At 29.3% G+C, this 25,597-nt stretch overlaps 2 protein-coding genes, 1 long non-coding RNA gene and 2 pseudogenes across 4 annotated transcripts; 4 read left to right on the top strand and 1 right to left on the bottom strand.

Annotated features, from left to right (window-relative positions):
• The first annotated feature begins 1,146 nt into the window (after nucleotides 1-1,146).
• LOC149889544 (uncharacterized) lies at nucleotides 1,147-1,980 on the top strand. Its single transcript, XM_090086420.1, has 2 exons — nucleotides 1,147-1,404; nucleotides 1,629-1,980. Exons 1-2 carry the CDS (start codon nucleotides 1,147-1,149, stop codon nucleotides 1,902-1,904), a joined length of 534 nt encoding a protein of 177 aa, XP_089942546.1. The 3' UTR covers nucleotides 1,905-1,980.
• Nucleotides 1,981-2,330: 350 nt separating this feature from the next.
• LOC149889543 (uncharacterized) lies at nucleotides 2,331-4,247 on the top strand (annotated as a pseudogene).
• Nucleotides 4,248-4,691: 444 nt separating this feature from the next.
• On the bottom strand, nucleotides 4,692-5,646 carry LOC145192507 (uncharacterized). The gene is made up of 3 exons (XR_016452258.1): nucleotides 5,508-5,646; nucleotides 5,096-5,158; nucleotides 4,692-4,933 (listed from the first exon to the last, which is right to left on the bottom strand). It is a non-coding gene; the product is annotated as an uncharacterized LOC145192507 (long non-coding RNA).
• Nucleotides 5,647-6,188: 542 nt separating this feature from the next.
• Nucleotides 6,189-7,299, top strand: LOC149889542 (uncharacterized; annotated as a pseudogene). The gene is made up of 3 exons (XR_016451908.1): nucleotides 6,189-6,525; nucleotides 6,639-6,873; nucleotides 7,031-7,299. The product of XR_016451908.1 is annotated as an uncharacterized LOC149889542 (transcript).
• A 5,710-nt stretch (nucleotides 7,300-13,009) lies between these two features.
• On the top strand, nucleotides 13,010-18,626 carry LOC145183104 (DDB1- and CUL4-associated factor 5-like). The gene is made up of 9 exons (XM_090085393.1): nucleotides 13,010-13,592; nucleotides 14,511-14,657; nucleotides 15,592-15,628; nucleotides 15,713-15,846; nucleotides 16,278-16,407; nucleotides 16,571-16,784; nucleotides 16,864-16,924; nucleotides 17,156-17,268; nucleotides 17,413-18,626. The coding sequence occupies exons 1-9, from the start codon at nucleotides 13,424-13,426 to the stop codon at nucleotides 18,367-18,369; spliced, it is 1,962 nt and encodes a 653-aa protein (XP_089941519.1). The 5' UTR covers nucleotides 13,010-13,423; the 3' UTR covers nucleotides 18,370-18,626.
• The last annotated feature ends 6,971 nt before the right edge of the window (nucleotides 18,627-25,597 follow it).

Below are 25,597 nucleotides of genomic sequence, written 5' to 3'. Positions count from 1 at the left end.
GATGAATCGGGAATGATATCACAAACCATGAAACGTTAGATGAGAAACTAGAACAAATCTTCAAAGTGAATTCATTTCAGTTGTTTACACTTTGACGAATTCAGCATTGGATAATTAATGGTAACCGAAAATGCTCAATAAGGATTTTGCGCATATTTAATTGAAATATTGTCTTATTTCTTATTTGAATCTTCTTCCTCAGTCTTAATTAGTTTTCTTTGAATCTTTCACTTGAGCTAATCTACCCACAAATTTCTGTACGAGATCCTAAATATCATGTAAAGATTAGGCGGAAATATAAATTTAAAAATACTTGTTTTGCCCCCGAAAACCAAAGCGGCTACATTCCGAGTATCCACCAATGCTGCATTATTATAATATTCCTTATTGACTATAAGACATACAATTAAATCATCGGCTCCACTTTTCATAAAAAACTTGAAGTAAAAATTGTTCATCAAACACTTTTGGGTAATACTTTGTCACCTTTCACATAAAAACAACATTTGTTATGTATAAAAAATAAAAGAACATTTGTTATGCATGTATAAAAAATAAAACAACATTTGTTATGCATGTATAAAAAATAAAACAACATTTGTTATGCATGTATAAAAAATTTTCTTTCCTAATAGTCTAGTCAAAATAAGCCTAAAAAAGGGCTAACCTGGACAAAATTTGGATATAAATGAATTTGGTATCATTCGAAGCGTAATTTTATCTACTTTAATATATCCAAAATCCACCAAAATTCATTTTGGGCAAAAAAAGTTATAAATATTATTGTTGACCTCACTTTGTAGATTTTTTTTTTTTAAATAAACTAAACCCGTACGACTTGCTGTCAATAAGTTGTGATAATTCAGCGAAAAATGACGCGATTCATATAATATTTTGTAAAAATATAGTTTAAAGTTTACAAATTATAAAAATGTAAAAATTAATTACATAAAATGCTGACATCATCATTTTTTACTTTAATATCAGCATAGCATGCTCAAAATGCGCTAATTTTTCTTTTCAAATAATATATTTTGTGTACTTGCTAAACTGTAGAGCTGAATGTTGATGTTGTTAAATATTATTTTTAAATTTCATGTTTTAATTTATACCTTAAATAAAATATACCTTAAATTAAAATATACAATGTTGAACACATTAAAAGAAAATTGTTTGCTTTGCAAAGATAGTGACCTTGCTAATCAAACGATTAATGTTGGAAGGAAAGGTATTAATACCTTAATTCATTATTCACAAGTACGCAACGATAAAAACCTTGAAGAAGAACTTAAGGAAAGGGACACGGTTGCTGTTCATGTGGCATGCAGGCGTGATTTTACAAATCCGAAAAGAAAAGTATTAAAATGTCAAATGGAAAGCCCTAACATTAAAAAATTGCGTTCAGTAAGATATTTTCGTATTTAGTCAATCTTGTGCTTGTGTCACTGATCCATACAATTAACTATATTTATATATGAATGAGTTACTTTGTTCAACTATGTTCTTTTAGCTGTTTTTTATTAATTCATTGTGCGGTTCTTTAATAACGACATCCCACTTTCTTAAAAAAAGCAAAACAGTAGCTTAATATTTGTATTTTTTTGTAAACAAATTTATTTATAACTTAGACCGACATATTCAACTGGAAGCAATGCTGCTTCATTTGTGGCAACTTAGCATTACCCGATTCTAAACATCGTGATCGTAAAGCCGTAATACAGGTGCGTACAATAAAATTCAAACAAAGTATGCTTAAGGTTTGTGAAGACAGAAAAGATATATGGGCAGTTGAAGTAAAATCTCGTTTGAATTGCTGTTGTGATCTGGTTGCAAGTGATGCTATATACCACTTTGAATGTTATAAGCTATTTTCAACCAGTAGGGTTTCCACCAACAGGTTTTAATTCCAATATATTTTACTTAATTCCAATATATTTTAAATTGCAAATGATAAAGTGATTTGTAGTTTTTCCATAATAAAGTAACATATTGACCAATTCTGACCAAGTTTTGAACTTTTATAATCGTTGTGTATATATTTATGTTTCATATGCTAATCTAGAAAGTCCTAACATATTTCGGTTTTACGTCCCGTCTTTGCTTTTTGGTTTAGGAATAGAACTAGATCACAAGTTTGCATCAAAATGGCTGACAAATGAGCTATTTAAACTAGGCTTTTGCATAAGTCCATCAGAAATAACACGCTTTAAGCACTCTGTTATGGCTAACAACGATAACATTGTTGAAGGAGTGCTGAATGGATTATTTACTCAGTGGAAGGCAGACAATGTTGATCATAATATCTGCACATTAGATGGTAAAGACACTTTTCATGGGATGGGAATCATCGCTGCTGGAATGATGAACTCTAAAGTTTTGGATAATCTTCATCGAATTAAAAGAATAAGATATGGTTTAAAGGCAGCAGAAATAAATTCTAAAATAAATATTCCGATTTTGTGGTATGACGTTCCTGACACAGCAGCATTGACAAAGATATTGTTCAAGCCCATTGTTGAGCTTCAGTCACCACAGACTTTTTCACTGTCTCTCGGTATTGATCTTTTCTGGCAACGTTCGTTCACTTCAACGGCTGGTGAGAACCGGGCACAATGGAGTGGATTTATGCAACTTCATCATAATAGTAAATGTCATCCCGGAAAAAGTGAGATATTCATGGCGCCTATCATTAACTTAAACCCATCTGATGAAAACTGCATTTATTCTGCGCTAGTTTTTATACAAAACCAAGCGAAATTAATCAATTTACCTACTCCAAGTGTAACTTTTGATCAGCCTTTATGGTTAAAAGCTTACGAAATTGCAAAGTCTAAGCAATTGGATATAGTTATTCGATTGGGAGGATTCCACATCTTAATGAGCTTCCTAGGAAGTATTGGTATGGTCATGGAGGGATCAGGGCTGAATAGATTACTCGAACTTATTTATGCAAGCAACTCTGTCACGCATATAATGACTGGTAAAGCAGTAGCTAGAGCACTAAGAGCTCACTTCTTAGTGGAGTCTGCCTTAATGAGTCTACTTTTTAAACAAAGCCCCAAAGATGAAGCTGATAGTTCTCTAGAAAATATGTATCAGGATCTGGTCCAAGGAAACATGGATTTGGAAGAGATAAACAATAGCAGTGTAGTTATAAGATTCACAAATCTTATTGAAAATTTAAAAATAGAGCTTTCCCATTCATCCAGAACAGCAAAACTATGGTTGGTATATCTTGAATACATTAGCATTATCAAGATGTTCATCAGAGCAGAGAGAACTGGGAACTGGCACGAACATCTGGAAGCCATCAGGCTGATGCTTAATTTATTTGCCACAACAGGGCATATAAACTATGCCAAAAGTGCTCGGTTATATCTACAATCCATGCACTCACTTAATTCAGAACATCCTTGGCTTTATGAGCAGTACTGTAAATCAGGTTACCATTGTATTAGACGCACAGATCGATATTGGGCTGGTCTTTGGCCTGATTTAGTAATTGAACAGTGCATGATGAAATCAATAAAAAGCAATGGAGGCTTAACCAGAGGAAGGGGTATGTCAGAGACTACAAGGAATCTTTGGGTCAGTACCTTGCACGAATGCGGAGCAATCCATGATTCCATGTCAACATTGACAAAGCATCGTTTTGAGAGCAGTCAGCAACATTGTGAATCTGGTGAGTCTCGGCGAAAAAGAGATACTAAAGATTTTAAAGCATTAAAGGAGCAGCTCGAGCTGTTTAACCCATTTGAATTTCAACACTCAGGACTTCAATGTATATTTACTGGCCTATGTGCTGATAAGGATGATGAAATCAATTGTGATCAAGCAGAAAATGTGGGTTTAGAGATTCAAAACAGTCTTAATAATATCGCAGTCAATCAAGCAGTTATCAAGCGTTCAAAGCAGGTCAAGACACTTGCCAAATTGATGCCATCTGTTAAAGTTAATGGCGATGCAGTCCACGTAGATCCTAATGTTTTGTTCCAAAGACTAATCATGCTAATTGAGAGGGTTGAAGATTTGACTGACTGCTTCGAATATGAATTAACACCGGAGCCCACATCTCTCTTCAAAGATGGATTAATGAGGAAACCAAACAAAGCAGAGCTTGGTAGAGAACTCATTAAGGATTTAACAATTTTAACAGTGAATAATGACACAACCTATATTCTTGACGGCGGAGCTTTGCTGCATCAAGTTTTTTGGAGTCTCCCAGCTACATATTCAGACATTATTGAACAATATTGTACATATATTACAAAAAAGTATGGTAATCATACTTTAATTATTTTTGATGGTTACAAATCATCCATCAAAGATTCAAGAACATCAAAGGAGAGCAAGAAAGTCTATCAACATTGTATTCCAACCAAAAAACCAAGTGAACTGCAAACAATCTGAATTTCTGTCAAACAGCAATAACAAAACTGCTTTGATCAAAGCATTGCAATGCTTTGATCAAAGTTGTTTGTCAAGTTATGCCGCAAAACAAAGGCCATTATAAGTGCTATTGCACCACCAACTGTAATTGCAGAATCAGGTAAAATTTTTTCTTCATACAAAGGATCTTTAAATATATTATCATTCTCATTATATTCATTACTGTTTTCATCAAAATTAACGTCATTGTCCACTTCACCAATCTAGATAAAAATAATATATACATACTATGTAATTTTTTTATATACTAATTTATTTATACTTATAATTATTATCTATTATAACTTACTTTAAAATTAGGCATCAACACAACTTTTTAAACGTTCTATTTAAATGTTGCCAGCATGCGGATAACATTTATATAGAAAAAAGTAGCAATGGTTATATCATCATTTATAAATAATCGTTATAAGATTCTTACCTCTTCTTCACCTGAGCTATCTGTATAGTGTAAAACATCATTCATATTGCCAGTCAAAATTTCCTGCTTATAATGTAATAATTTAAATAATATGATAAAAATAAAATAAAAAGATTTAAGCACAAATTATTACATATATAAATGTTACCTGCATGTTAGTAAATTTGCATAGAAAAAATATAGTATTACTTTTAAATTATAATTAAAAAAAACAAAAAAACTTACTTCTTCATCTGAGCTCTCTGCATGATGTACATCATTGTTAAGATTGCCAGTCAAACCTGTCTGCTGATAATGTAGTAATTAAAATAAAATGATAAAGTTAAAATGAAAAAACTTATGCATACACTATTACAGCCAAAAATTTATTATATCTTTACTTTACTATTTAGAACATAATAAATTTAATAAATACATAACTTATTAAGTATAGTAAAAACTTAATAAACAAAAAAGTGTGTGCATAATATAATTTATTTTTACTTAAGATGAGGGCTTAAATATAAACAAATAAAAACAACTATAATAAATAATAATGTATTGTTTATAAACATAGCTTTTATATATTAACATTTAACTTTAAAGTAAAATCTTCCATATTAATTAATCTTTCTTTCTAATATTTTTAAAACATTACCATTGTTTTCCTTCTCCACTTTGTTGTTCTTGGAATATCATTATAAGTTGCATCCCAAAGATAACGCTTATATCTTTTATGGTTAATTTGTACACAATTCGCCATTTGAATTAGACAGCTTTTGAAATTCAAAATGAATTATCTTTAAAAATATTAAGTGCATATAAAAACAATATCAATATGATATGAATGAACAACATCATTTATATCACCAATCAAACCTGTTTACTCATAATGTAGTTATTTAAATAAAATAATAATGTAAAAGTATAAGGATTTATACGCAAATCAACCCAATTAAAACGATTGCAAAAAATATTATTTATTCAAAGTATAACTGATTGTAACAAGTTATGACGGCATCTTTAATCTAGCATTTCCAAAACCCATGGTGCAATATGAGCGATACATAAAAAAACCATGGTTTTACCCATAGAAATCCCATGGGATTTCGATTTTTATGGGAAAAACATGGTTTACTCATGGAATTTCATGGGTTTTCCATGGAATTCCCATGGGATTCCATTTAAAATTTCCGTAAGGGTGGTAATAAAGCTAAGAGAAAAAGGTCATATAGTAGCGGAATGCGAAGGAGACGCTGACAGAACCATTGCTACAAAAGGAATTGAGCTTGTACAAAATGGAAAATGTGTTACTATCATAGCTGATTATACAGACATTCTTGTTATGTAGGTTCACATGTGGGATCAAACCATGTGTGAAATTTTTTTGCGCCGCAAAGCTAAAAAAAGTATGAAAAAAAATACGGAAACAATCAGCATAAAGAATGTTACATTAAGTTTATCATATCACGTGAAAAAATGTTTGTTGTTTATCCATGCATGGAGTGGATGTGATACTACCTCTGCGTTTTTTGGTCAAGGAAAGATAGCTGTACTGAAGTTTATTGAATCGAATAGTGAGTTCGCTCAATCTTTATGTGCAGTATTCCAAGATCCCTTTGCAACACAAGATCAGGTAGCTAATGTTGGAATACAAGTGGTTTTGAACATGTATGGTATGCAAGACAGTGATCATATTTTTTTTTATTGATTTACAATATTGTTTATTTTATAATTATACGTCCATATTGTTTTGCAGAGGTTTGATTTAGCTCAACTATTACTATAGGTGAAAAAAATAAATAAGTCTCGCTAGCACAACTTAGTAAACAAAAATATATGAGAATGGTGGCAACTTCCAAAAAAGGAATTCAGCCAGAACGACTACCACCAACTGAAAGCGCGATCAAGTACCACTTCGAGTGTATTTACAAATTCAGCAATGGTTGGGAGTCAATATGGATGAAACAAAGTGGGGATGGAGAAGGGAAAATGACGTTTTAGTACCTATAAAGACAGACAAAGTACGTTTACTGGAGCAGCAAAATAAACCACAAAAGCTGATTTACTTTCAAAACGGATTTCTTGAAAATACTCATTTTTCAATAAACAATCTAAGTTTAAACCAGCTCCCAACTAAAATTCTAATTAACTTTTCAACTTAAGTATTTTTTTATTCAGGATCCTGCACCAATTCACATTCTTAATATCATAAGATGCAACTGCGGCACTAATACTAAAACACCATGTGGAAAACAATGCCAATGTCGACGTCATGGAATAAATTGCATGACAGCCTGCGGACAGTGTCAAGGTTTGGAGTGCACAAATGCACCAAAAAATAACGTCAATATCGATGACAGCGAAAATGAATATGAAAGTAGTGAAGATGGAGATGGAAACATTTTTGAAAAAATGTTTGATTTTTGATATTATTTCTAATTATATTAGTCGAGTGTAAAAAGCACTAATATTTAAACCTTAAATGAAAAATTATTCAAAAGTAGTTAAAAATATATTTATTATGAAAGAAAAAATTTCAAAAAAATATTGTAAAAAAACTGCTGACATCAGCATTTAAAAGATTTCTGAAGCACATTTCATTTTTTAAAATTTTTACACATTAGGCTATATCTGCGCAAAGTTTCATAAAGGCTAAGCAACTTTATAATAAGTTATTACAACTTATTGATAGTAGACACAACGGGTTTTTTTTGTATTTTCAATAAATTTGAATAAAAATGAGGTGAGCTAAAATAATCATAACTTTTTTTGCCCAATATGGATTTTGGATATGTTAAAGTAGATAAAATTACGCTTCGAATGATACCAAATTCATCTTTATCCAAATTTTGTCCAGGTTGGACCCTAATTTGACTAGACTATAATGACAATTTGACTAAATTCGTAAGCGTGTTGTCTATCAAATTAAAACTACCATCTGTTAGCTAGTATACTATTTTTACATGGCTTTTCATATTTTTGAACCTGTTGCTATCTTAGACCATTAAAAACTATAGACGCGGCTTTTTGAAATTGATTGAAGCCAAACTTTTTGCGCATATACGTCACTTTGTGGCAAAAACGCAAATAATGTAGGGTTTTAGTATAAAATAGGATTTTGTTTATGTAGGATTTTAGTTTAAAATATTTAGGAAATTTTTTTCCATTAAAACAAAAATATTAAAAATATTTTGAATACTTTCTTTTAAAGAATAAAAACATTTATTACTTTGTTTTTTTTTTTTAATTTTTTACTCAATTAAAAACACTCGATTTGAATAGACAGTAAAAATATAGTTTCATATATATATTTATTGACCAAAAAATAAAATACTTTTAGTTAATTTACTTCGAAGTTTTTTCCAATCTTTATTAAAATTCTCTTCTTGGTGATATAATCTAACGTTACAATAATAAAAGCTAATCATTTTGACTAAATTAACCAAATGATTAGATTGAACATCATTATCAAACATGTTCTCTGTTATCAATAAAAATAGAGCTACGAACACTGATTAGAATATTAATAATTAACTTTGTCATTAAATTTTTTTGAAACAACCTCTTTTCTTCCTTAAAAATTCTGATTTCGCTTTCTGCAACTTTACATATGTGAATAACATCTTTGGAGGGTTGAACCAAGCATAGTTTAATGTCACTGTAATTCTTTTTTTTAATTAATGTTGAAGTTGGGATTTGTGATTGAATTAAGTTTAAGCAAATGTCACAATCTAAAACTTTTTAAATTTTTTTTTACAACAAATCCAGCAATATATTCCACAACATCACTAACATATAATGATGAACTTCTTGAATAACTTAAACTATTTACAGCATACTCATGGTCATCACAATTTTTTTCTTTATCAAAATCTTCAATAAGCTGATGATCAATTGTTTTCATTTTAATATTTTTTGAAGAACTCATTGCTAAAATTATTGATGGTGCCTGTTCAATACAATTGGCCTGAGAAGAACCTGAAACACTTGTATGAATCAACAATTTTTTGTAGGCAGCTTGAAACTGTTTTGCTGTGGGATTATTATTATATCCTCCATGGCTCCTTATAGCACTGAAAAAAACTTCCAAATGGTCTTGAGATAGTTTATTAGCTGAAATATACCTAAGACTATAATTACCATTTTGAACATAATAATTCCATATTCCCATATATGATTTCAGGCTTACAATCATCCCAATAACACCTGTTTTACTTTGACTTAAATGCAGAGGTTCTCCATTTTTATAACATTTAAGTGTTATTAAATACTCTATTGACTCTTATTTTTTTGAAAATAGTTTCTTTATTATGTTGTAGACTAGATTTGAAATTCTTTGCTAACAAATTTCTGCTATTTAAGATGTCAAAAATGTTGTTAATAGCAATAATAAATCTTTCTGTTGATTTGCTGTCTTCAAAATCCTTCAAGTGGTGACTTTCTCGTAAATATTCTATTGCATTTGCAACTTTTTGACTGAATGTCTGTGCAGCTAGCTTGACTTTCATTTTTTCTTGAAACCAATTTATATGTCTCTTTGTAATTTTTGTCGCTAAATGAAGGCCTTCCTTTTCTTGAATATTTACTAATTTTTCAGTAAAATCCCATTTTATCGGTTCATTATTACTATCAAACATTATTTTGTGCAAACCTAATGTATTTCTTATAAGTTTTAACATGTGCGGAGGATCCATGAAAATAAAAATTGGTTTTATTGCAGTTGGATGCGGAAAGTATGTACAAGTACAGTTAACTGATAAATCAGCTTAAAGATGATTAGCCATACTAATATTTGCCGAAGCACCATCAAAAGTTAAACTTGTTATAGTAACGCCAGCTTCTTCTAATATTTTTAAACACATTTTTACTAAGTTACTTTTTTGAACTCCTGAGATTCCATTAATTAAAAAGTAGCCAATTGGTAGCTTCCACGCATTGTTTAAGCTGTTAATCAAAAACACAATTGCTTCTTTTGCTTCAACTTCAGAATCGATTTGAAGTTCAGAACCAATATCAACATACCTAAAATTATAATTAAATTTTTTTTGATTAAACAAACACAAACTTTCCACTATTGTGTACATATATAATTGTACTTATATATAACTGTATTAACACAACCTACCCTGAAAACTTTTCACCATCCCATTCTATTTTTTTATGAATTGCCATTTAATCAATCATTAATGAGCAGATACATGATTTTCCTTTTTCTTTTAGTTCTGCTACTTTCAGTTTTAAGACCTTAATTGATTCAGATTGAAATCCAGGTTCGTATGTGACTTTTTGATACCATTTTTGAAGTGTTCTTGGATGAGGAAGCAATTTTGTAAATGTTTTTCTGACATATGAATAAGCTCTAGGAGAATAAAAATTTAGGGTAAGAGCAAAGCTTTTCAACTCCATTGGATATTCTTTAGTGCATTTAAATTTTAGTAATTGTTTAAAAACTATTTTTGTAGAAGCAGGCATTGTGTCCTAAAAAATTTAAATAACTTTAAAATATCTAAGAAATTATTACCTATACCTAATTAAAAAGTTTGAATGGAAAGTACACATAGATTGTTACCTTATATATTTAGTAAATATCACTTACAGAAAGCTTAAGGGAGGATTCTTCGTCAATCATTTGCATTTCCTTCAAATGTTTAAGTAAAGATTGTAAGTTAGATACTCTTTTGTGAAATTGCCGATTTCGTTGTTGCAAAATTTTAATTTTTTTTTCTTGCTTTGAAATTATTTTTAATGCTAGATTAAAAGACCGGTGTTTTTTAAAATCATTCAGGTAACATTTTCTCCTTTTTAGAGGAGGTTCTAAGGCTGTTTTTTTTAAATTCCTAAAGGTATTGCAGCTCTGTCTTTTAGCTCTGTCTAAGGAGGCTGTTTCCAGGGTAGTTTCAAATGAAGTATCATCTTTTATTGTTTTAATATTAATTTCACTCTCACTTGTGATTTTTCTTTTAGCTGGAGGTTTTCTAGGTTTAATTTTCTTTACCAAACTACTTGGAAAATTAAAAACACTTGGTATAGCATCCTTTTTAAGTTGCTTTTTTGAACTCCAACCGCTAACAACATATGAATCTGGTGTAAAATGCTTAGAACAAATTTTTGAACTTTTTGTTGGAATAAAGTTTTCTCTACGCATGACAGCAATCCATTTATTTTGTAACAATAAATCTTTTGGAAATCTGTAACATAAAATATAATTAATAAATAAAAATACTTTTTTGCATGTTTATCAAAAAGTAACATATAGCAATATAATGGTTTATAGCAACATATTAGTAATAACATTTAGCAATATAATGGCAAACATAATGGATGTGGTTCTAAACTATGATATATTCAATATAGTATTATGTTTACTTTCTTATCAAGAAAAAAGAACTTTTAAGTTTCAAACAACAAATAATATTTATATAAAAATATTAAAACATTTTAAATAAATATTAGCATAAATCAAAACATATGCTAGGATAAATCAATATTGGCCAAAATTGCAGAAATCCAAAATAAAAATACCATTGAGTCGTTAATAATAGTAATAGTGGGCAACAAAAATTATTATTATGACATAACAATATGACTTAATATGACTACTATGTATAAATATGATAAGCCATTTATCTTTCATCATAATTTAATAAAAGATAAACATTTATCATGTATATAATCATCTATTAATCATTCATTATAAATTAGGATGAAAAATAAATAGCTCATCATATTTATAGCTTACTATATATATATATATATATATATATATATATATATATATATATATATATATATATATATATATATATATATATATATATATATATATATATATATATATATATATATATATATATATAATTTTTCTATATAATATTAAATATGATAATATTTAGTCATATTAAATAATCAATAGATAAATAACATCATAGTAGTCATATTAAATTATTTTTTATTTAAAATAAACTCTTACAGTAAAATGATATATCTGCCCCGGCTTTGTCTTTCTGTGCAATTATATGCACAGCAAGAATGCACCATAGTTGATGATAATCAAAAAATATAATGCAAATGCAAGAGCAAACTTATCATCTAAAAAAGTTTTTGCCACAAACTGACGTCATGCGTCAACTTTTTTTTTGGCTTCACTTGAAGATTAGAATTATTGAGCTTAGGCCGGGTCTATAGTTTTTAATGATCTAAGGTTGCTATGAACTGAAACCATTGCGACCGCTAAAGTAAAGTCAATGAAGCGGCATCCGTGATATTAAAGAGACGAAGTTATCTTTTGTCATATTTCATGATAAATGTACTTCAATGGGTAGACATTGAAAAGCTAGAAAAAAAGTTACCAAATTTTAAAAATGATACACAAGACTTGATTATAATAACTGTAATTGTAAATGAAATGTACGAAGTTTAAATTCTTTATCGGTAATTTATACTTCGTTCATTACATTTACAATTTACCTGGATTGTATTCTTCACTTTTATTATAGTTATGTTATAATTATTTCTTTTACTCTTTTTACTAGATTGATACTAAATTACAATTTACAAGATACTATATTGTGTTATGTTGCTCTCTTGATTAACAGAACAAATTTCAAAGAACTATATCTTACTCATCAACTAGGTTTACATACACACTTATATTTTGAAAAATTAATGTAAAAAAAGAAGAACTATATTTATTTTCTGTTAACAACAATATTTTAGAGAGTGTAGAATGTTCTGTCAATTTAGGAAAGTACATTTGTTTTACACCAATTTGACGATCTTTTGACGAACTGTACATGACTTACAACAAATGTTGTGAAGTATTTAAGTTCCTATGAATAAATTGCATTTGCACTCAAATGTATAATTTAAAAAAAAAAAAAATACTTTGCAAAGCTTGTGGGGAGTCTAAAAATCATAACTTACCTTATTTGAACTTTTACACATGACTACTGATAAAAAAAGGCAACTTTTCCTCATAATTTAAATTGAAAGTTAAAAAAAAAAAAGTTTGCAATCCACCTTAATGTAATTTTTCAATTCACATTTACCTCAATTCGAAAATGAAGTTAATGTGTATCCTGTAGGATAAGAAAATCTTATAAGATTTTTTTACCGTTGACGATTTTCGACGAGAATCGACCCGTCTAAATAAACGCAGTTACCATCAGGAAATTTTTATCCTGCATACATTTTAATTTTGTAAATTATTAAACTTAGTATTTCAAATGGAAATACCAAGTTTGTTGGTTATATGACCGTACTAACATGATAACATAATAATGAACAAACGAACGGTTATTAATATTTGTTAGTTACCTATTATTTTATAAAAATTTGTAAGTTTAGTGCATTTTTCCAAATGTTAGGTAAAAGTTAAGTTTGCAGCAAGGCATAGGTAATATAATGTTCTTTTAGCTGAAAAGGGAGAAAAGTTATTTCTGTTTAAAAACCTTTTCTATTTTAGCAAAGTTTAATAAATTCAGATTTAAGTAATAATCTTTATACTACCTAACTTGTTATATTTACTGTTGATTAAATAGTTCCTTGATCCCATTATTTTTAGTCTAAATTATGCTTCCATGCCAATTCCATGCTGAAGTTTTTGGAGCCAGTTTAGGATATTACACTCAGAAAAAATTTGCAAATCATTGTCATAGTCTTTATAGAAAAGATCTATTGGCTCACTTTGGATGCGTAAATGCAATTAATTTTTCAAGGAGTGGTAATTTGCTTGTTTCAGGTAGATATATTTTAAAAATTTACAATTAAATATAGTTTTACATTTTTTTAATTTGTTTATAAAATCAATCACTATTTTTTTTAATTTGTAAATTTGTTTAAAAAAAAAATCAATAACAATATCTTTAATTTTACAAATCACAGGGCGTTGTTAATAGTTATTTACTAGTAAATTGCAAAAATCTAAATATTAATAAGGATGTTGCATTACAAAAATAACAAAAAATTTAACAAAAATAGTCTTTTACATAGTCATTTACACCTATTGTAGACTTTTAAAAGAGATTAGAGCAACAGTGAGCAAGCACAACTAAAACAATGTTATCTGTTCATATATATGCATGTACATTAGGAAAGTACAATTTATAAAATGTTCAAAAGTTTCACCTGACTGCTTTAAAAAGCTTTCCTTCTGTTTTTTTTGCGAACTAAATTTTTTATTGGTTTTACTGAATTTTTTTAAAATATTTTAACCTATTGGAAAATAAAAGCAATAAACAAGTGCAAGTTGTAAACAAAAAATTAACACCTCCTTTATATCCTCTAGTACATCAAAAAAGTAAATAAATAAATTCAATTCAATTCGAAAAATAGTTTCATATACACAGTGTAGAAAATCAACCTCCTGTTTTTGACTGAAAATAGTAGATTAATGTTTTATAACCAATAAACAAGTCAAGGTGTATTTTTCTCTTCTCTTGTTCTAACATTTTTGATTTTATTCTAAATAGTCTTGACTTACACCTGTATATACAGTTCTAACACTATAGCAATACCAATCCAATAGCAATACCAATGTAGAACTAAATTACAGAAGTACTTATCATTAGCTGAGAATTTGATAGTGTAGTTTTAGAATCTGCTCCAGCATTATTAGCTTTTTTTTATGCTATTGAAATCAGAATCTGCTATTTTTTAGGTGGAGATGATAGACGTGTTATTTTATGGAATACAAATGAAGTAGTTCATAATGAAATTGTTAAGCCTGTTGTCATGAAAAGTACTCATCATTCAAATATTTTTGCCACCATGTTTGATTGTTCTACAGAACATATACTTTCATCAGGTTTGTATTTTTCAAATTTTATGATTACATTTTTGTTAACATAAAACTTCAAAATAAGTTTGATATTTAGTGGTTTTAGTTTTTTTTTGCTTTCTTTTGTTAGTCAAAGACTAACAAAAACTTTCTTTTGTTAGTCTTTGTTTTGTTTTTCTAAGAAAAACTTTCTTTTGTTAGTCAAAGAAAAAGTTTGTTAATCAAAACTAAAATTTCTTCTTAAAGAAAAACAGCTATAAGCTTGGGAGTAAACTAGAAAAAAGAAAAACTTCTCCACTTGCACTATAATCAGAGCCTGATCAAGTATTCATTAGTCTTTATGTATAACAATTTAGCAGGCCCCCAAAGTACAAATAAAAGATAGCCTTGTTTCTGAATAATTTACACTTAAATTGCATATTATGCAAAAAAGTATAAAACTGGCAACTTTTGAGTATTGGCATGAACAAAGTCTGTTGGAAAAAAATGGTGGAATACAGACTACCATTTGTCAGTAGCTACGATTATTGCTTCAAGCACTATTTCAACCTAGATACTAACAGATTTATGTCTTTCAGATTTCTAATTCTCTGTAATTTTGTAAAATTAGATGAATTCTTAGAAAAGTGGCTTAACTGACCATGTTTTTACCTTGATGTGATAAAAATAAAGTTCACTTGACTTTCCTCCATTAAGTACCGAAGTATAGCCAAGTAATGAAGTATCAGACGAAGAAAGTAATGATGGGATCCCTGGAGTGCCAAGCAGCTTATGGACACACTTTTTTCCCTGGAGTGCCAAGCAGCTTATGGACACACTTTTCTACTTCTACCTTTAACTCTGACAAAAATTACTTTAATTAATAATCGAAAATGTCATTTACTTTGATATACATTACATTCAGGATTTTATCAATCTATGCTATAAATATATAAACAAAGTTCTCTTTTTTATTTTAAAGGTAATGATGAAAAAGTTATTAGACATGATATAGAAAGGTATGACAAAAGATAATTAAAGTAGATAAACATTTGTTACCATTTTTTACTCCTTTTTGAATGTTTATTTTCTGGTATTTAAAGCATGACTGAAGTTGGTACATTTTTGTTCGATGAAGCTATATACTCAATAGATGTTTCACCATATGACTGTCATCTTTTTGTGACAGCAGGAGAAGATGGAACTGTTCAACTTTGTGATATAAGGAACAGCCATGGTAACAATTTGTTTGTTAAAAGTTTATTCGTTTTTATTTATTTATTTTTTAAATTATTTGCAAAGATTGCATTTGAAAATAACAAGCAGAGAGCTCACCGCCTCATTTATCTTGTAAAGAATATGTCTCAGATTCAGACACTAACATGTTTTATGAAAATATTTTTTTATAAAATTTTTAAGTTAGCTGATTGTCATCCATCCTAACACTTTTAATAGAATCTCTAAACCTCTAAAAATTCTAAACATCTCTAAGTATATTCATGTATAAATATCTCAAGATATTTATACATGAATATACTTAGAGATGAATAATAGTGAAAAATTATATACAAACAATGGCTTACTTATGTGGTTGTCATGGTTTTTATATAATTTTTTCTAGACTGTTTTTGGTCTTTTTCTGAAAATAACATGTGCACATTACTTTAGAATACACAAGACTAGCTCTCTCTGGAGGTGCCTTCCACTGTGTATCATTTAACCCTATTGACTCTGTATTAGTTGCAACAGCTAATTCTGTGGATGGAATTTCATTATGGGATGTACGAATCCCTGAAAAGTATGAACTTTAATAGTGAATGTGATTTTTTTTCAAAAAAGTTCTCTTTAAGTCTTCCAGTGACACTTTGTTATTTACACAGCTTATAAGTTATACACAACTAAGACATAAATGATACTCAATATAGAGCTAATGTTCAATGTAAGCATTCGTTTTTATTTAGGAAACTTTTAACGTATGGAAGTTTAAATACTAATAAGAGTGCTATGTCTGTTTGTTTTGATTACACTGGAAGAAAATTGTTAGCTATGTTACGCTGTGATACCCCTGTGATTTTTGATATCACCAATAAAAGTCCTCTCCAAGAGTTTGCAAGCTACGGGTTTAGCAATAAATGTACAATGAAAAGTGCTTGCTTTGCTGGCGATAAAGATCAGGTAAATATTGATTTCCAAACTTTTGTTTAATCCTTTAAGTTGACTTTTAGAATTAAAAGCGCAAAATTATATTCTTTAGTTCGTTGTGGCTGGTTCAGAAGATTTCAAGGTTTATCTCTGGGATAGAAACCGCTATTTAGGTTTGTAGTAAGTATGGTTGTTGACTAATTAGTTTAATAATTCCATAATTTTATTTGAAAAAAAAAAAAAAAAAAACATTCGAAGAAAAAGATATTTTAATCATTTCAACAATCTTCATTAAGATCATTTCGCTCTGTTTAATAAACTGTTTAGTAAATAAGCTGGTTTCTGTATCATGAGCATTAAGGGATTCAGCAGTTTTAAAATTGTCTTTTTATAAAAATCTTCAGAAACTCACGATGCTCATTTGACGTTAGACGGTCATCGCTCCATAGTAAATCAAGTTCGATTTAATAGGCAATTCTGTTTGATAGCTTCATCAGGTGTGGAGAAATCAATAAAGGTAAATGTCAATCTCAATCTAGTAACATTCAAAAATAACTTATTGTAAACTCTTATCATTCTAAAGTTATTTCGGCACGATATTTATCGGCTTTGTTTTGCCGCTCTGTAATTATTTTTATTTAAACAAATTTCTTTTCAACAGATTTGGAGCCCTTATGAAATGTGTGGTTGCGTAGGTGATACAACCGGCGAAGGAAGTTTTATTCAACGAAAGTGTTACACTCGGCATGATCGAGAGAGGTTATCTAGACATCATCTGAGCCATGATTATAGTGCTGAGTCTTTGGAAGAAGATACTAACATGTTGGCTTTCTTTGATGCTCTCATAGAAAAATCGCGAGAAGATTCCTCAGACTCTAGTGATGGTGATAGTGACCATCCCGATAGAGCATTAAGTGCAGTACTCAACTTACTTGACTTACCCCCATTAAGTACCGAAATATCGCCAAGTAATGAAGTATCAGACGAAGCAAGTAGCGATGGGACCAACCTAGGAAGTGCACCACATTTAGAGCGAAGTAATCTTCAAGCAAATATTTTTGAGCTTCGACGAATATTTCGGGGAGTTTCGCAACCAGTTGAACCTACGACGTCATTTAAAAGTAATATTGGTGAACTAAACACATCAGTTATCGAAAATACTAGCGGGTCATTAGAATACACGAAAGTCAATAAAACGTCTAACATTACAAGTAGCACTAACATTACCTCGTCAAACAAAACGCTTTTTTCAGGTAGTAGTAACGTCTTAAACTCTGAGCATATCAATCGTGTTTCAAATCAAAGTTGTGCTGAGTTGCCTACTATCTGTTCTAGCAAGCATTATGAAGTTAGTAAAATTGTGGCACCAGTTTTTAATTTTGCTTCGGCAACATCTTCAGTTGATACGCTAAACCTTTCATCAGAAAGGACTTTTTCAAATAGCGTGGTGCCAATTGCTTGTCCAGAAATTAAAAATACTTTAGCGACTGCGCCCTTGATAGACGGGCTCTCACAATTGAGCGAACAATCTGTTCAAACTAGCAGTATGACCCAGTTCAAAAGGTCTGAAAAGCGAAAAAAACGTAAGTATAGAGCAACTAATGACAAAGAAAGGTAACGTTTACTGCTGTATGTGCTGGACCAAGAATGTATTGGGTCTAGAACTAGTGTTGTACATACCTCGTGGATTTAAAAAGAATTGTTTTTTCACTAAAAATAAACCACTTGAACACCTTTTTTAATCCTGCTTCGTTTTACAATCAACCGCTACAAATAAAACTTCAATATTCGAGTTATCAGTTATAAACCCTATCTGTTGAGATTTAATATCTTAACATAAAAGTATTCAGTTATAAAAACGTGTCTCTCCTTCAACGTTAAAGATCTTCCATTGCTTTAAATTGCATTTCGCAATCTGTTATTAGTTTATTGGGCTAAATTTTACATGCGAAATTTTCTAAAAGATGAAAGAAAGTTTTCGTAATATGAAAAAATGATTTTTTAGAAAAAAAAATTTAGTCTTTTATTAATGGTTTTGTTGTTCGGAAAACGACGCCTAAAACTTTTATATTACCATAATAAAGAAACTTTAAAAGAATGCTGGTTGATTCTTGTCAAATAAAATATAATTTTTAGGTCGTTGTAGTTCTCCTCGATAATAAGAACACAGCATAGCATGATTTACCTAACAAAGTTTCAAAGACATCTACGAGTTTAAAAATTTCTATATTTTACTCTGAAGAATACTCATGTTTTCGTTAATAAATTGTTCTATTATGAAATTCTCTAAAGGTACATTTTTTGATGTAGGTTACATGAAAACAATTGTAACTTCTGTTTATCTGACATTTTATTTGTAGAACTTTGGCTGATGTAGATGATAATCTCGAGGTTTTCCACGCCAATATCCTGCCTTACATATTATACTTACCTTAATATTCTTACTTCCTTCCGGATTTACAGCCACATGGGACAAATGGAATTAGGATAGTGCTTTTCATTTAGATGATATTCAGAGCTACAACATCGCTTGATATGGGATATAACAATTTCTGAAACAAAGTTTTAACTTATATTTCTTTTGTAAGTTTCATGATAAAAACTTTAACTGAAATTTTTTTTTTTTAATTGATATTAAATATCTACCTGTATTTTTGAATTCAGCTTCTTTATGATGTCTGCCAATATTTAACATTCTTTTCCTCTGTTAAACTATTGGCAAAATGTGCCATTTAAACAAATGAAAATACAATGTTCTATTTATATTTTGAGGAAGTTAGCGCTTATCACATTTACATAAATGTGGTAATGTTTTTTATATTTGTTGGAGTTCTGCATTTTTATTTTGGAGCTGCGTAGAATATGTTTTCGATAATTTTTAGCAACGAATGTGTAATATCGTTACACTTAGTTTTTAACTTCATTTTACATATTTTGACAACCCTATGTAAAGATCGGGGAAAGTTGGCTCGTTTTTTTTTCTGTGACTTTCTCGATTTTTATGTGGTTTCTTCTGAAAGTTGCTAAATATATACACAATTGAAAAAATATATTATTAAAAGCTTACATAAGTTTGTGAATATTCTTATAATATTTTACTTAAAATGATGTTTCTTGGGTCAACGTGTCCTACCTCAGGGTAAGTTGGCTTATGGAATCAGGCAGATCGGCCCTCAAAACAACTTATAGTTAAATTTGAGGTAAGAAAAGTGCATAGAGTGAAAACAATTCATCGCATTTAATTTAGTTACAATATAGCACTTAATTCGTGCAAATAAAATGTTATCTTAATTTTATTCATAAGTTAGAGTCATTGGACAGAAGTGTTTACGGTCCTTTTAAAAAGTTAATTTAGCGTGTAATGCCTGGATTAAGGAATGCGGTAGTGATAAAAGTCGGGAGTGACGAGAGCATCGGTGTTAAGCATGTCTACTATTCGCGAGGTAAGAATTATTTTGTTCTATCTCCAATTTTAAACGTTGGGAGAAAATGAGTTATTTATTTTAGTTAGTAATAATAACTTTTAAAATACGCATTATATTTTAATTTTTTTTCTAAATAATTTGCCTAAACATAAATTATTTAAAGCATAAGTTATTATTTCTTTAAAAATAAAAGCTAAAAACTTTAAAAATTTTTTACCTTTAGAAAAAATCAAAAACTTTCTCCCAACATTTAAACTTGGAGAACAAAATAATTCTAACCTCGCGTATTATTTATCGGTATTACTAACTGTAGTATATGTTTTAACTCTTGTTAAGATTCGGTAGTAAAAAAGTTTCACAGCTTTGTTCTATTATTTATTTCAAATTGAATGCATCAGCGGAAACAATATAAAATAATGTTTAACTTAATTAAAATTAATCGACTACAGACTGTGGAATATCTTCTTCAATTTTCCATTTTTTAATTGTTACCCTGGAGATATCTTCTTTAATGTAAACAAGCTTTTCCACTGTTTCTGACTTTAGAAGAGTTCTTTTGCAACTGTCAATATTTCTAGCTTGTGAAAATACACGCTCAGATGAAGTAGATGATGGAATGCATAAAACTTTTTTTGCTACGTTAGAGAGTAATGGTAACTGTGGTGAATGAACCCTCCACCACTCCAGAATGTCATAGCTCTTTTGTGGAAGCCCAAATCTTTTGTAAGTATCTAACTCTGCATCAATAGGGTTTGATATTGATGTATCCAATAACCAATACTGTGGACTGTCTTGATTCGTCATCTCAAAAAAGAGCTTTTCTGCTGGGGTAAGTTCTTAGTCTGGAGATGGTGCTAGAGTTTGTTTTGAATTGAGTGATAAACTGTCACCTGTTGCACTTAGTTTCAATTGTTTAATTGTTTTTCACTCTTTTTTCAAACCTTGACAATAAATGACCTTTAAATATTGGGTGTAAAAAATGCGACAATGAATTGTTGGTAATATTATAACAGCCAGGGAACCTTTTGTTGAGATTTGCAAGAATTTTAGAAACAAAATTAGCTGTTGTTTTATCATTGGCCAAAATAAAGTTCTTAATTTTTTCTTGGATATCATATAGGCAAGGAATTATGAGATGTCCTGTGGGTCGTTTCTCTGCAGAGATAGAGGAGACCGGGGCTAGTTGCAACAAAATTTAAAAAACTGCATTTATCTCCTTAATTATAAAATAGATCTTAGTGACATATTAATTCAACATTGATAAATGTAATACAAAACTTAGTTATTCCGCAATAGTGAAATAAAAATAAAAAAAAAGATGTTGCAACTTACCCCGCATCGGGGCAAGTTGCAACAGTAAACGGGGTAAGTTGCAACACAATACTCTAAAAGTATAAACCTTGCAGAGTTCACAGAAAAATTACTAGTAAATCTGTAATTTCTATTTGGCAACAAAAATTTTATAATTACAATAAAAGAAAGTAGTATTTTCCTTGAGCTGCAATAAAATTTATTATGCTACACTTCACATATACCTGAGTTGTCTAGTAAACTAAAAACTGCTTTTGAAAATATATATATATATATAATTTTATGGTGAAGATATATCTATAATCTAGAGTTGTCTAGTAAACTAAAAACTGCTTTTGAAAATATATATATATCTATAACTTTATGATGAAGATAAGTTACTTAAGTTGTACATGTATATAATATATATGAAGTATATGTGTATATATTTATGTATTATATATTATATATATACATACATGTATGTTATATGTATAATATGTATAAATTTATATATATAAATTTATACATAACATACATATAAGATATATGTGTAGATACATAATATGTAATACATAAATATATATACATATGCCTCATGTATATTATATACATACACAACTTACATAAACTTATCTTTATCATAAAACTTTTGTTTTCGTTTACGGTTAAGCTGTTATATAAAATAAACGTCCATTATTTTAGAAAAAACTAGAAAAGTGCGTAAAATTAACAAAACCCGCAGCTAATTTACAATTTGATGCAACTTACCCCATAGGCATCATAAAAACTCTAATCATTTTATATAATTATCTATATTAAAAAAATCTATTTTTTTTTAGCTTTTTGTGTTTGAAAAAGATTTTTTTAACTTACCATTACTCTATTATATGGTCATATACCTCAAAGTTTAAAGTAAAACCCAAAAAAAATCCAAAAACGAAATTTAGAACTTTATATCGAAAAAAAAAAAAAATATCAATAACTTTTGAAATTTTTATTTAATAAATGTAAGTTTTTTACAGCTGACGTGTTAAAGTTATAGTTATACTATTTAAGAAAAATTTAAGAAAAATTTGTAAAAACCATTCTTTAAACTGCAATCTTGCAACTTACTCCTGTTGCAATTAGCTCCGGTCTCCCCTACACTCTGAGAAATCACTAATCACTTTTAAAATCAGAACAATTTTCTCAATGACTTCAAATTGCTCTTGAGTCGGGATGATTGCCCTCAAAATGTCATCAGGTTTTAAATTACTAGCAGAAATAATGTCAAAGCCTTGTTTAAGGTACAAAATTGATTCCATGCACATTAAACCACTGTTCCATCTGACTCGTGTGTTTTTGTTGCCCATAATCTACAGGCCTTGATTACATCTTTAACTTCCTTAACCGCTTTAAATCTTTCGATAACCACTAAATGGAGTAGATGTGCTGCACACGGTATGTTGCTGCTAATTGAAGTTGATTTGTTCATTCCTAAAATAAAATAAAAATGGATTTGACATTATAAAGTAATTTTAGTTCCCCATAATTCAACATTTGACATTTTTTAAATAACATAACGTTTTTTATTATTAATTATTTCTAGTATTCTCAGATCATGCAAGAATTCAAATTTTTCATTGAGATCAATGGGCATAGTTATGTACCATTACCACCTTGGGGAGAAAGTTCGGAGAATTTAATCAGAGTGTTTGCACTCAGGCATCGTATGGATTAAATCAACTAACACTGTTTGACAAACAATTAATATAAGCAATACTAAAAATAAAACTTGACATTTTATATACATTTTCACTTGTGGGTTTATAAAAATTTTTAAAATGCTCAGTAAAGCAGCTGTTTATTACTTTCTTTGTGGCAGTTAAACCCCATCTAAAACTTAAGAAATTAAGGTAAAAATGCAGAAAATTCGTTGGCGGAGGGGAGCTCACCGCTGCGGCATTTTTTTGGATGAAGTAATGTGGAAAGATAGATAATCTATATTAACATATTATATATATATATATATATATATATATATATATATATATATATATATATATATATATCTTTATTCAAATATATATAAAAACAGAAGTAAACATTATTTATTCACAAAACAGCCCGACTAACTTTCCGGATTGATAATAAAAAAAAACACTGTAAATACTTAATTTGTTTTTTTATTATTCGTGCATAATGTTTTAAATAGGAAATGCAAATTTTGACGAAAATAAAAAAATCGGAATTCGAAATTAGAAATTAAATATTTTCGGAATTCGGTAGAATTCCTAAAATATTTTAAATTTTTTTATGTCTATAAAATAATAAATATAACTTATTTATTGTATAACTTATTCATTGTTATTTATTGCATAAAAAAATACCATCTTTAACAATAAAAATGAAACATAAAATTATGCCAAATTCAATTACTATAAAAACATTCAAATGGTATATCATTTAATAATAAAAAATATAAAATTATTGTTTTAATTGCCTAAAATATGCCTTGAGGAAGAAGAGATCACTTAAAGCTGCGTCTCCGAGTCTCGTTCAAACTTTTGTACAAAAGTTACCAGCAATTGAGAAGGCTCGCTCAGACTCCACGCTCGATGGCGGAATCAAAATCAAATGTGAGTAGACAGACTCTGATATTTTGCCACGAACGCCGTTCTCTTCAAAGAATTTCATTTCAGATTTGATTTTTGAAATTAAGCTCTTATTTATTATTTGTGGAGTTGAATTTGACGTTATGTTGGAGGATAAATTCAATTGAATTTTGTTCTCCAACTTTTACATTAATGTTAATGACTTAGTTTGTTTTTCCAACATCACTTCTATCACATCGTCAGCTTCTGACTGCTCGTCTAAGGAAGTTTCCATGTTAGTGTTAAAAATCAATCTTTGTGCAAAGTTTTCAATAACTTTGGTTATTGTTTTTTTCAATGGTCTAGTGAAAGATGCGTGAATCTCACTTTTTCCGCCATTGTGTAAATACTGAAGAGTTCCAGACACATTAGTTTGTCTTTCGCTTATTCGGTCTTCTAACTTCTTCTTTAATATTAATTTCATCAGATCTGAAATTCTCATGCATAAATGAAAATGTTGTATCAGCAGAGAGCAGATTTGCATCTTTACCACAAAGGGCTTCAACAGTAAGCTTTACTGGGAGAAGTGCAGAGATAATGTTTTTAATCGACAAAATTTCAGCATCTAGAATAACGATATCAGATGCAATGCCAACTAATCCTTTTATAACAAGCTATTCCATCTAGTTCTAGTGTCCATAATAAGTTTCAACTGTTTTCCAAATTCTTGTTTCACGTATGCTTGAAGAATATCATTTGATGTTCTCGAAAAACGAAATTTTTCTACAATCGAACGAATTTTTTTGATGAGAATACTAAATCCAAATTCTTCAGTTTCAACAAGCTCAGCTTCATTCTAAGTTTGTTCAATCAAGCCATCATTTTCATCTTCAATGAATTCCTCATCCGATTCAAAGAAGTCACTTACTTGATCTTCTACACTAACATTTTCTGTATATGTGTGAGCCACCAATTCAGTTTTATTCGAATTATTATACAGGACATCAATTACAGCTGAATGTATCGCATGTCCGAAGCATAACTGCTGATTACATGGCAAAAGCCGTACAATCTTTTGCATTACAGCTGCCCCATCAGCTGTTATAGACGTAATATCTTTATCGATATAAAAATTGTTGTCTTGCAATGTGGTTTTTAGGGCCGTAATGCATTTCTTTGCAGGAAAACGTCCTTTAACAGGAACTAAACCTAAATTCCAAAACTGTTTCTTGCCATGGACATTCCATTTAAATAACATCGGTTTCTTGAAGATGTCCATTCATCTAGAGTTAAACAAAATTTTGTTCCATCTTCTTTTAAATTTATAAAATCCAGCATCATTTTAGCCCGCATTTTTTGCGCGTATTTTAAAACCATTTTGCGAATCGAGTTATGTAATTTTGGTAATACATAATCTTGAGCGCCTCTAGCCAAAAACAAGTTTCTCAAATCGATAGACGTACAGAAAATTTTGAATGGTATATTATCTAAGGCACATATTCGTGATACAATTGCAGAAAGTGATTCATCTATTTTGTTTAACAGTTTGTAATTA

The sequence above is a fragment of the Hydra viridissima genome, unplaced genomic scaffold, assembly GCF_058129835.1.
Source record: "Hydra viridissima isolate aposymbiotic clone 2 unplaced genomic scaffold, HvirCarnegie_v1 scaffold_4, whole genome shotgun sequence".
Classification (NCBI taxonomy): Eukaryota; Metazoa; Cnidaria; class Hydrozoa; order Anthoathecata; family Hydridae; genus Hydra; species Hydra viridissima.
Note: the sequence above shows the minus strand (reverse complement) of the source record. Positions and strands in the feature narration are given on the sequence as shown.